This window comes from Pelmatolapia mariae, linkage group LG12 (genome assembly GCF_036321145.2).
Source record: "Pelmatolapia mariae isolate MD_Pm_ZW linkage group LG12, Pm_UMD_F_2, whole genome shotgun sequence".
Lineage (NCBI taxonomy): Eukaryota > Metazoa > Chordata > Actinopteri > Cichliformes > Cichlidae > Pelmatolapia > Pelmatolapia mariae.
The window spans coordinates 28,088,185-28,101,468 of NC_086237.1; the positions used below are offsets into that span (position 1 = coordinate 28,088,185).

At 45.3% G+C, this 13,284-nt stretch overlaps 1 protein-coding gene across 1 annotated transcript in view; it reads left to right on the forward strand.

Moving 5' to 3' along the window:
• Window positions 1-13,284, forward strand: part of ipo11 (importin 11) — a 132,495-nt gene that overhangs the window by 14,437 nt on the left and 104,774 nt on the right. The window contains exons 4-7 of the mRNA XM_063490574.1: window positions 7,446-7,518; window positions 8,732-8,935; window positions 11,566-11,698; window positions 11,965-12,023. Coding sequence (XP_063346644.1) covers window positions 7,446-7,518; window positions 8,732-8,935; window positions 11,566-11,698; window positions 11,965-12,023 — 469 coding nt within the window. The remainder of the gene's footprint in view (window positions 1-7,445; window positions 7,519-8,731; window positions 8,936-11,565; window positions 11,699-11,964; window positions 12,024-13,284) is intronic.

Below are 13,284 nucleotides of genomic sequence, written 5' to 3' on the forward strand. Positions count from 1 at the left end.
TTTCCCTTTCAGGAAATTTTCAGTCTGTGCATTGTGTTAAATCTTTTTGTGTCTCTCACTTGGTTGATATTTTCCCCCCTCAAATCATCAGATTTTCTAGCTCCTTGCAGACTTACAAGGACAAAATGGGGCTCAGGAGCATACTTGCTTACGTTAATATATCTTTTAATCTTTCATCCTGTATTTCTTTAAAGCTTGCCTCACCCCCGTATTCCCAAAATATGTGTGTGTAGCAAATCTTGTATTACTAATTCGCAATCTCCCTGCAAGTAATTTGACTTCCACCCATCTCGCTTCTCTTTCTGCCACGGGTTACAGCATGAGTCACTCCTCACGGTTCTTCAAATCAGATGCTTTCAATGTGCCTAACTTCAGCAGCAGCTGAATTAGAACAGGGTAACTCATCATAAAACAACATATTTTCTTGCATATTCACACAAATTGTGACTATTTTGTGCCCTCCAAACTATATCTGGTTTGGAGAACAGCAGTTTTATTCAAAGTTTACTAATTAATTAATGCATTTCACAGGATCTTCACTTAATAATGTAACACATTTAATTGATTTTAATAAATCCCTTACCAAGTTGGCTATTTTGTCATATTCATTATTGCCATAATATTAAAGTCTGTGATTTGCACGTTTAGAATCCAAATTGAGATAATAGGGGTCTCTTAGGATATGTGCTGCATTCAACAATGCCAGGGCGGCTGGCACTCGCTCCTCGTAATGCGACATGGTGGCTCAGTAGTTGGCATTCTCGCCTTCAGCTAGACAATTCTGGGTTTAAGACTTGGTCCTGTTTTATTGTGGATAATTTGAATGAATATTTCTGCACACTACAGTCTGATTACTGTGTCTAAGATCAAAATGAATTAAATAAATCTGCAACATGAGGTACATGAATAAAGACGTTGTGCAAAAAAGTAACAGTTTATCTATGTTAGGTCTACAGTTAATGTACAGTAGTATGCAAAAGTCTTGAGCCACTCCTCATTTCTTCATATGCAGTGATTTATTGAAAGGTTCAAATATACATGGAAGTACAGTATGGAAGGTCAGTATTTGAGATGACCACCTTCTTTATCACAGTCTCACCTCTTATGCAAGCTTTCTTATAACATCTTCAAGTAGTTCCCTTTCAGTCGATTCACTCGGTACAACACATAAGTATGGGATATCACGCCCTCGCGTGTCCTGGCTGAAGAAACCTTTATTCACGCCTTTAAGGCAGATGACGTGTGATGACACGCGCACGGCCCCGCCCGCACATATAGCCGCTGTCATCACAGTCATCCCTCAGTTCTTACGCTCTTCACCTCGCTGAGAGCACCTCTGCTGAGTTGGGCTAGCTAGCTGCTGCTAGTTAGCTCCGTTGTCTGCCAACTTGAACTTAGCTTAACTGCCCCTGTTGGTGTTAGCCTCCACCGCCCAGTTGGTGCGTAGGCTGCCCGCGGAGCGCTATTTTCAAGTTTTTCTTGTGCAGCGTTTCGCTTTGCGTTTTGGAATGGACTCCAAACCGAAGCGAGCAAAGCAGAAATCTTCTGTTCGCCCCTGTCCTCAGGGATGCGGTTTCTCTTTGCACGACAGCGACCAGCACGATGCCTGCCCTGTCTGCCTGGGGATCGTCCACGCTAGGAGAGCGTTGACGGAGCCCGAAGCCTGTGCGTTTTGTCGCCAGCTCCGGCGCTCGACCCTGGAAAGACGGGTGACGTTTGTGGAAAGAGTGCTGGGACGCTCGGCTGTCGCACGGCATGACCCTCTCCTTTCCGAGTCTGGAGCCCCGGCTTCGTCCGAGTCCGAAGACGAGGATTTTCCGGTCGATGTCCCCGCGATTAGCTGGGCTGACCACATGGAATATGTTGACGGGTTAGCCGATGACGAGCCGGAACCATGCAGGAGCGCTGACGGGCTTCAGCCTGGGTTGAAGCCCGCCAGCGCTCCCCAGGAAGACGATGACGTGCTGGACATCGGCCTGGACATCCATGGTTTGTCGGAGGATGAGCAGGAGAGCTCATTGTCGGCCCAATGTGCCGCCGCTGCTGCGCCGGTCGGCCACGATGACACCTCTCTTTTCTCCCTGTTTCGCCGTGCTGCTGAGAAGCTGCAGGTGGACTGGCCCTCTCCTCCACCAGCTCGGAAGCCGTCGCGGTTCGCGGGTTTTTTCCTCCCACCGGAGCCCGCAACGGCCAAAAACTGCCTTCCCATGTTCCCAGACTTTCTCTGCGAGCTAACAGCGTCATGGGACAAACCTCTGTCTACCCGCGTCACTGTGCCCGGCTATGGACAGTACATGGAATTGGACGGCGCCGAGGGGGCTGGCTTAGCTAACCCACCCCCTATGGAGCCGTCTCTGGCTGCTTATCTGGCCCCGTCCCATAACCATGGTGTCGGTGGCCCCGCAACTCTGCCGTCCAAGCACTGCAGATTCTCTGCCTCGCAGCTGGAGAAGATTTATCGGGCTCAGGCCGGCACTGCTCGCGCCATGAGCTCCGTCACCATGCTCCAGACGTACCAGGCAATGTGCCTGGCGGAGCTTGGATCGCTGGTTCCTGATGACAGCCCGCTGGCACCTCTTCTTAACGAGGTCAGAGTCACCACGGATTACATCCTCCGTGCGTCTCGCTGTGCAGCGCTCTCCCTGGGCAGAGGGATGGCTTCGACAGTAGTGGCGCAGAGGCACCTGTGGCTGACCCTCTCCGACGTCCCGGATAGGGACAGAGCTGTGTATCTGGACGCACCAGTGTCTGCGGCTGGGTTATTCGGACATTCACTTGAAGCCATTCAGGCTAGATTCGATCTGAGGAAGAAGCAGACGGAAGCTCTGCGCGACATCATCCCCAGACGTCAGCTCCAGCCCAAGCCCGCAGCTAGCTCTCACAGGCCCGCCGCTCCTCTGACGACTGGCAAGAGACCGGCGCCCACTGCTGGAGTGGGTGTGCCGCCGGCGAGAGCACGTCCTCCGGCCCGAGCTCCACGCCAGTCGGCCTGGAGCAAAGGCCCACCCTCGGGCCCCCGACGGGACCCGACGCCAAGGAGGAAGAAGCCTCAGCCCTCCTAGCTGTGGTTTCGAGTCGAGAAGGGGTCCAGCAGCAGGGAGACGCTGTTTTTACCCCTCTGTTGCCGCACAAGAGGTGCCGCTTAAGTTCTGTTCAGGTTGTCAGCCCCAGAAGGCGCTGCACTTTCCTATCACCGTCTCCCAAGCACAAAACCCCTGCACACAAAACCCCTGCACACAAATTGCCTCAGGTAACTCCCTGTTCAGGTGTGTTAAATGTTCAAGTGACCACATCGAGTGTTCCCGCTGTTTTTCATTGTTGTGCCCTAGAAAAGGTGCATCCAACAAAATGTATGAATGTACATGTTTCCATGTTACAATCAATAAAGAGTGTTGTTTATTCTCAAACAATCACAAATGCTCAGCCTGCAGGCAAAATGAGCCAGGTCAGGCAGGTGATGCAGTTCCCTGCAGACACACTGGGGGGCGACGACGCCCCGCCGACGGTGCTGCAGGTCAGCCGGCTGGCTGCTCACTTCCCTCAGTGGCGCGCTTGCGCCCCCTCTCCGTGGGTGCTGCAAACCGTTGCCATGGGTTACCGGTTGCAGTTCCGGGTCAAGCCGCCTCGTTTCCAAAGAGTCGTAAACACGACTGTCAACACCGAGGCAGCCATGATACTCAGAGAGGAAATACAGGCGCTATTGCAGAAAAGAGCAATACGAGTGGTCCCCGCTTCGGAGACAGACAAAGGTTGGTACAGCCGTTATTTTGTCGTTCCGAAAAAAGGGGGAGGGCTTCGTCCCATCCTCGACCTGCGAGTCTTGAACACGTATCTACGAACGTACAGGTTCAAGATGCTAACACTCAGACAGCTCTTGAATGCAGTCGGCCCGAGAGATTGGTTTGCGACAATCGATCTAACAGATGCTTATTTTCATGTCGCTATACACCCGAAACACAGGCAGTTTCTGAGGTTTGCATTCGAGGGCGTAGCCTACGAATACCTAGTGCTGCCGTTCGGGCTGTCGCTCGCTCCCCGCACCTTTACGAAATGTGCCGAGGCAGCGCTAGCGCCCCTCAGAGAGAGAGGCATCCGCATCTTAGCCTACCTAGACGACTGGGCTCTCGTAGCTTGCTCCAGAGAGCAGGCGGAGACACAGCTGTCGCTGGTTCTGTCACACATTCAGACACTGGGGTTCTCTGTGAACTTTCAAAAGAGCTCGCTAATCCCGAGTCAACAGATTACTTTTCTCGGTCTGGAAATATGCTCTCTTTCCAGCCGCGCACGTTTGTCGGAGCACAGAGTGGCCGCGTTTCATCGCTGCCTCGCTCAGTTTCAGCTGGGACGCAGACTGCGTTTCCAGACGATATTGCGCTTGTTGGGCATGATGGCATCTATGATCGCCGTAGTGCCACTTGGACTGTTAAAAATGAGGGCGTTTCAACGCTGGACTCTCTCTCACCGTTTGTGTGCTTCGCGTCACCTCCGGAGGAGGCTGCCGGTAACCGCGTCTTGCATGCTAGCTCTCCGTCCTTGGAGGGAGCCCAGGCTGCTGCATCAGGGCTCTCGGATTGGGAGGGTGTTGTTTCGCAAGGTGGTGTCCACAGATGCTTCCCTAAGAGGGTGGGGAGCGCTGTGCGAGGGTGCGTCAGTGAGAGGGATCTGGTCCGCAGCTCAGCGCCAGCTGCACATCAACCACTTAGAGCTGTTAGCAGTGTTCTTAGCTCTAAAGCATTTCCGTCCAGTCCTGCAGGGCCAGCATGTCTTAGTCAGGACGGACAATTCAACAGTGGTGTCTTACATAAACAGGCAGGGAGGAACACGCTCTCTTCCCCTGTTGCAGCTGTCTCGCTCTCTGCTGTTATGGTGCAGTGTTCATTTTCTGACTCTAAGAGCCACCCATGTCCCGGGCCACCTGAACCTGGGGCCGGACCTTCTCTCCAGGGGGGGTCCTCTGGTGAGAGAATGGAGGTTACACCCTTCAATAGTGGCTCAGATTTGGGATCTATTTGGCGAGGCGCAAATAGATCTTTTTGCTTCCAGGATAAATACTCACTGCCCCCTGTACTTCTCCATAATCGACCACGATGCACCCTTGGGCTTGGACGCGCTAGCGCACCAATGGCCAGACGTGCTCCTGTATGCATTTCCCCCAGTGGAAATGATATCTCCAGTTCTAGAGAGGGTGCGTCGGCATTCCCTCTCTCTGATCCTGGTGGCCCCTTGGTGGCCCGCGAGGTCGTGGTATGCAGAGATAATCAGCCTGCTAGCAGCGAGTCCTTGGCAGCTTCCTCTCCGCAGGGATCTCCTCTCTCAGGCGGGAGGAGAAGTGTTTCATCCGCGCCCGGATCTGTGGCGCCTTCATGCTTACCTGCTGAGAGGTTAAACTTGGTTGCTAAGGGTTTGCCACCTAGTGTGATAGCGACAATTCAGAGCGCTAGAGCCTCATCTACTAGAGGCTTGTACGCTTACAAATGGCGAGCCTTCGAGCAATGGTGCCAGGACCGCCATACTCTCCCATTTCAGTGCTCTATTGTGGATGTTTTGACATTCCTGCAGGAGCTGCTGGATAAAGGCCTTTCGTTTTCGACAATCAAGGTTTATTTAGCAGCTATATCTGCTTGTCATATTGGCTTTGACGGGGTGACACCAGGTGCTCATCCCCTCGCCATACGTTTTCTGAAAGGGGTTCGCCGGCTGAGGCCCGTGCTTAAGTCCAGTGTCCCTGCTTGGGACTTGTCTTTGGTGCTGGAGGCCCTTTGTAGCCCCCCGTTTGAACCCATTGAGTCTGTGGATATGAAATTTCTTTCATATAAGACCGCATTACTTCTCGCTTTGGCTTCAGCGAAGCGAGTGGGTGACCTTCATGCGCTGTCTGTGCATCCCGCCTGCACACAGTTTTCTCCTGATGGCCACAAGGTCGTATTGCGTCCAAATGCTGCCTATTTTCCCAAGATCATGCCTGTATCTTATAGCTCAATGGAGTTTGAGTTGCTGAGCTTTTGCTCCCCTCCTTTTGAATCTGAGGAGCAGAGGAGGATGCATTCTCTTTGTCCAGTGCGTGTGCTACGCACCTACATTGAGCGCACTCAGGATGTGCGTTTATGTGACCAGCTGTTTGTCTGCTTCGCTAATCCAAATAGAGGTAGAGCTCTGTCCAAACAGAGGCTGTCCCACTGGATTATAGAAGCTATCTCACTGGCATACGGCACCAGAGGTCTTGCGTTGCCCCACGGGGTGGGAGCTCATTCCACCAGGGGGATGGCGACCTCATGGGCTCTTTTTAGAGGGGTGCCTGTAGCTGATATTTGTGCAGCAGCTAGTTGGGCATCGCCGCACACTTTTGTGCGGTTTTATCGGTTGGACGTTACAGCCCCTTCGGTGGCTCATGCTGTCCTTTCTGCTGGGTCTACCACTCACTAAGGATGTGGTGGTCCCATTCCGGTTCGGTGGCTGCTCTGCGGGGCGTGTATATATGTCCCATACTTATGTGTTGTACCGAGTGAATCGACTGAAAGGGAACGAATAGTTATGTCTATAACTTCTGTTCCCTGAAGGAGAGGAACGAGGTACAACACAGGGTGGCCCCACTGAGCAGTTTGGCTCGGTGAAGAGCGGCTATCGAACTGAGGGATGACTGTGATGACAGCGGCTATATGTGCGGGCGGGGCCGTGCGCGTGTCATCACACGTCATCTGCCTTAAAGGCGTGAATAAAGGTTTCTTCAGCCAGGACACGCGAGGGCGTGATATCCCATACTTATGTGTTGTACCTCGTTCCTCTCCTTCAGGGAACAGAAGTTATAGACATAACTATTCGTTTTAACGAATAGTTCTCAAGCTTCTTAAAGGACATTCAAAGCTCTTCTTTGGATCTTGGTTGCCTTTGGTTTCATTTACTGTTACCGATCCCACACTGCTTAAATAATGTTGAGGTCCGGGCTCTGGGGATGCCAGTCAGTGACTTATTACGTCCATTGTGTTTTTTTTATTTATTTATTTTTATATATCCAGGAATGTTTTTACTACATTGGCAGGGTGTTTGGGATGTTGTCAATGTTGCCAATCTGATGCTTTCCATATGGTATTGCATGATGGATCAAAATCTGTCAGGTCAGGTCAGAACTTGGCTGGATTTTTTTGTTTCTGTTTCTCAACAACATGACCATCAGATACTGTTCATGTGCAAGAATGTCTGGCTGCTTGGAAGTAAGAAATGAAAGGTGGTTTAAGGTTTTTGCACAGTACTGTAAAAGTAAAATTACTGTGGGGCAAGATTCTTTTAAAGTAATACTGAAATACTGTACTCATTTATCTATAGACATTTTCAAATGTGTCTGTTTTTCTATATTAAGTGCTGCCTTTGTCTTTTTGTCAGCTTTATTGTTTCATCTCTCTCGACCTCTCTACTTCCTCTGAACAGCTTTTTGATTGGTTTGTTCGCAGTGCATTATCAGAAGAGGAGAAGACGTCATTGCGTGCTGGTCTAATCACAAACTTCAACGAGCCTGTCAATCAGGTGAGCAGGGAAAAAGGAGAGGGAAATAAACATGTTTGATCATTGTATACTAATGAATAAAACACTGATGTTGATTAAAGTGCTTTTATCAAAACCAGATAAGTTACAAAGGATCTGACTGACAGCATTAAGATTTTTTAGGCTGTCACAATGCGACTCCATAGAATGAGATTTGAAAGTGATGAAAGCTGCTAATTGTGCATACTGGGACATTATTTGATGTTGAAGTTTCTTGATAGACATTTTTTGGGGGGGCTGTGTGGGGAAGGTTACAACAAGCAAATAATTCAGGAATCAAGCAGCGTAATACATCTGTCTGAGGGGACGTGGAACTTGGCCCTAAATGATGGCCATCCATCTTGGTTTCTACAGGCTGTATGTCCCTGTGGGACAACTCTCGAACATCAGGGCTGATCGGGTCCATATGGCAAGCAATGAATACGATTTGGACACCATATGTCTCTCTAGTCACAGCCTCTTGTTGAGTCCAAATTTCATGAGGGTGCTTTATGCTTGTGCGTGAGAGAGTGAGTGTAACTTGTGTACAAATTGACTTACTGATGCTTAATCATTTGTGAGGATGCAAGTTTAAATACTTAACTGTGTACTGCAAGACATTCTGAGATAAATCTTTTATACAACCATAAGAACAAAAACTCACGCAAGGTTTTCACATTAAAAAAAAAAGCTATTTGGAGTGTGTTCAAATAATATAAGGAGCTTTAATTTTTATCATAAAATGTCCATTAAGTCTTGAGGTATAAAGTGTCTTTTTCATTTTGAGCTTGTTATTAATCTCGAAATATTAAGTGTCTTACCGGCAGTTTGTGTTGGAGTAATGAGTAGACTTGAGCGATATTTGCTCAGCTGTTGGGCTCAGTGGAAAGCCAATAAAAAAAAAATATGAGAAGCGAAGCTGTTACCAGATCATGTGATGCACATTGCAGATATAGCTCAGGCACAAGCGCTCTATTTTAAAAATCAACTTAATCCATGCAACTGATTCCCTATCTGTCACCAGATGCATGTACTATGTACACTGTGTTGATTTTAAAAGTTTGATATTCTGTGTCATATTTGTTCGAGCTACGTATTTTTAAAAGAGAACCACGTAATAAAATTCCCATCAAGTTTGCTCCACCTTCTGCTGTGTTTATGCTTTGCCCCTGGTCAACTTTTCTTTCCTGCATGTATTTTTTTTTTTTTTCAACAGATAGCAACCCAGATCGCAGTACTGATAGCCAAGGTGGCCCGTCTGGACTGCCCCAGGCAATGGCCAGAGCTCATCCCCATTCTGCTCGAGTCTGTGAAGGGTCAGGATGGCCTGCAGCAGCACAGAGCACTGTTAACCTTCTATCATGTCACCAAAACTCTGGCATCCAAACGACTGGCGCAGGACAGACGGCTTTTTCAGGATGTAAGTCCACAATATTAGCTGGTCCAGTGTTGATACAAAATTCTATTACAACCTTTTTGTTCGCCATTGCTTCTTATTCTTATTTGTATTCTTATTCTTATTCTTATTCTTAGCCATTTAAAGTGTTTTTGTTTTTTTTTTAGCTGTGTTTTGCTCTTTATACATCAGTTATATATACCTGAATAAAAGGTTATGTTAGGTAATCAAGTAAACAGTGAAACTTTCTGGATTTTTATACTTTGCAGGTTGCAGCCTCCTGCTCTCTGCAATATAACTTTTTTCTTTGTTGCTATTTTTTTTCCTCCTTTAGAAGATTTTGAAAATGAATAGATGAATACTAAGATTATCCTGAGACTTGCGTTGTTTTTTTTTTCTTCTTTTTTTCAGTTTTAGGTTTTGTCTCTAGGAGATGCTGTTTAGCTTCTGTTAGAAGCATGTTAAATACAAGATTTATAGTAAAAATATTCCCTTGTCATACATGACTCAAGCATGGTTGACTTGTTTAGAAATGGTTATCAGCGTTTCCGTGTCTTTGTTGATATTGCGCTGAGACAAATGAACTTTTGAGTAAGTATTTTTGGTGTTTCTGGTATTTCTGGTGAATACAGCGTACATTATACAACATTTTTCTTTCATGCTTGATTTAAATTTGAGTAAAAAAAAGGCCATTTGTGGAGAGAAGGATTTTAGAGGAATGAGATGATCAAGCAGAGGGAAGATGGAGACCAACAGAGGGTGAAAGGGACATGAGAGCAGTGACTGAGACCAAATAGTTGGATGCCAGGCAGAGGCATCCTGTATGCCAAAATTTCTGCCCTTAGGCAACACAAGAAACAAAGGCAGCCTGAGCCCCATTAAACAGTGCACTCATTTAATGATGCACTGACGACTTTGACACTGAATCTCCTCTCTTCCTCCTCTCCTCTTTTCTCCTCTCCTCCTCTCTTCTTCTCATAATCATGTGTATACTTATTCATACAAACATTTTGCTTATGCTGTAATTATATTCTCGGATAGTAATTGGATAGTAATTCTAAGACTGGTAACGCTGCTTATTTCATTGGGCTCCTGTTTAGTTTGGCAGTGTGAAAGATTAAAAGTATCATTGTAGTGTTAGAGGGCCATTAGGGAGAGGACTAATTCAGAAATTAGGTTCGCCTTATGACCTTACAGACCTATACTTAAAGGCACCTTAACAGTTTTTAATTTTTTTATGTTCTTTTTGATTCATGGGGTAGAAAATGCAAACGGCAAGGATGTACAGGTTTTTTTTTTACACAGATGTAGCACAGTGAGAAATAAAAAGGGGGATTAGAAGGTAGACTACAGTGCACCTGTCGACTGGAGTAGGTTGTTATATTTTTTGAATGTCTGTAACATTTGGAAACTGTGTATTGACGCTTTGATGCGATTTACCTGTTGTGCATTCACAGAATGTAATGAAACTGTAAAAACCCATTTAAACAATAGCGTATTAGTCTACTGAAACACCAAGACTGAGGAAGTCATGAGAACAGTATGAAGTTGTTTCCTGAACTTGGCTCATCACTTTTAGGCTCCATGGGTTGGATTAGTCTGGGATCTGAGGAATGGAAAAGGACAAGCTGTAGAGAAATCTCTCCAAAGAAGAAACTTGCCAATCTTGCGGTTTCTCTAAAGAATATATCAAAGCCTATGCTGTGCTGTCAAAGTAGGGATTTCTCTTTGAACAGCCGAACATCAACTTAACCACTGATTCTCAGATTTTTCCCACTTGACTCTTGAGTGTTACCAAGAGCGCACAGTTCCTCTGGCTAGAAGTTGCTTGCTTTCCTTGTTTGATATATGGTGTTCACAATTTTCCACAGAGTAATTTTAATGTGGGTGTCTTGTTTATCTTAATCAAATAGCAAACACTTGACTGTTATCCCACTGCAATGTTATTGTCAATTTTGAATAGTTCATGAGATTTAATGGTTAGAATCCCCCCCCCCCCCCTTAAAAAATTCAACGCTTACTCTCTTCCTTTGGCAGATTTGTTGGATGTTTTAAGCAGACATTGTCACACTTGGCTGATAGAACTGAGTGCTTTTATCTACCTCTGATGATCTTGTTTTGCATCTACAGGAGGCTGCTATCATGGGGGGGGGAAAGTGTAATTGGTTTGAGCCCAAATAATACTGAGACTATAATTGGAAGTTCATTTGGAGCTAAATTAGACCTGTTATTCACAGGTCCATCTTTCCTTCCTGTTTGTTTGAGTGTATCACCAGCAATTGAGTTTCTGATGTTACATGTAGGGACGCGCCAATTTAATGGCCGCTCGTCAACACCGACCTTGTTGTCACCATATCAACAAATAAAATGACATTTTCTGATGTCAGTGGCCGATGTTTACCTGTGGTCACATTAATTTACTGGCAAAGTGATCAAAGATGGTGTGCTGAAGGGATATTTTTAATGTTAATAAACCAATAAACAATAAAAAAAAACAGGTAAATAAAAACAAAAGTAGGGTCTTGTACAAAGCTACACTCATATTAGCCCAGAATTTCTTACGCATTTATGTTGAGTGAAATGCCCTCAAATGCTTTTGAGACCCAGATTAACCCAGGTGTGCCTGACCAAAATGTTAATGTGTATGTTGGCAGCTGGCATCGGGCATCTACAGCTTTGCATGCTCCCTGTGGAGCCATCACACAGACTGCTTCCTCCAGCAGATCTACGCCAGAGATGAGGCTGCGGCACTCAGCTCGCTGGAGAGGACACTACTCTCTCTTAAAGGTAGCAACACTTGCACAGACACATGCACGCATGCCACAAACCTGCATTATCATGCAAAGACATGCAGTCACCTATTAGCACAACATGGTAATATAATCGTCATGATCCCACCATTTGATTAAAAACATAGATAATTGAACATGCAGACATGGAAGTATTAATATATGCAGCTACTTTGTGAAACACTAATTATGAGGAGATGTTGAATATAGTTAATTTTTAATTAGTGAAAATCCTGCATTGTGATGTTTTTGTGCTCCTTTTAGTGCTTCGCAAACTGACAGTCCATGGATTTCAAGAGCCGCAACAGAATATGGAAGTAATGGTGAGTCTCAAGTTATTTCAGCTGTGGCTGCTTTAGTACCTCTCATATTTGGGAAAAGCTGATATTTTTCTGTTGGTGTTTTGGGTCAAAAACGACTCCAATCACAGCGTGCAAAATATGGATGGGCACGATGATTGAAAGTGCCTTGAGCCTTGTCTCGGTTCAAAGAGTCAGGAGCTCTTCTCTCACTTCTAGTGTGAAGAAAGTTCGACTCCATGAAACTGTTAATTCAATTTAGTTTAAATCTGGTTTAAAGAAAAATCTTTAGCATGTGCCTGGATAGGGCTTTGGTTTCCTCATGGCTCAGAGTTAATGGAATCATTTGCACAAACTGTCCCAGTTCTTTGAACTCCAGTTTCATATTCTGAGTATCTCCTGTTTGGTGAAAGAATAATAATGAATGCTGAACAAGAATAATTGATAAACCATGTTCCTGGTTATTTTTTAAAGGATTAAGTCTTTTTGAATTTGATTTTAGCCAAGAGAATTCATGCTTGGAATTTTAATGTATTTTAGCTACCAAAATAAAATGGAAAACATTTTGGTGCATTTACCTGTTCTGTACCTAAACGAATTGTATCTTGAGCACATTGTACAGTCCTATAATGCTGCTAACTATACTGATGATAATTATTTTTTTTATCAGATAACCTTTTCAGTATAGCAAATTGAATGCACTTAGGACTAAATTATCTACTAGTGCAGTGAAACAATAGATATAAACCTTTAGGCTTACTGATTTAAAGCTTTCAGGTGCTTCTTAACATTCAGTGAAGGTAAGTGCTCTTGAGGGTCTGAAAAAAAAAATTACCTGAAATCACTATACTGTGTATGTAGGCAAGTGAAAAGAACATAAATGAATTCCATGTAAAACTGTGATCAGCAGTATTTCTTATTTTCCTGGATTTATGCTTTTTTTCACCTAAAGGATGCCACCACTGGTATAACCTGTGGGCTGAAATATATAACAATATAGCCTCGGACATATGTGACCTCATCAGATTTTTCATTAAAAAACAACAACAAAACAACACGTAGTCTCCTACAATTTCAAAACGTCTCAGTTTTTGTTTATCTTCTGTGAATTTTAACTCGTAGTAAAATGTACATTTGTTACATATTCATACACACAGTGTGATTAAATTGACAGATCCCAAACTGTTGTAGTTTTGTTCTCTGGTGTTTTTTGAAAGCACTGAGTAATCATCTATGGTACAGGCTGGAAAATGTTAGTGAACCTCTGTGTTAATGACTTCCCCAA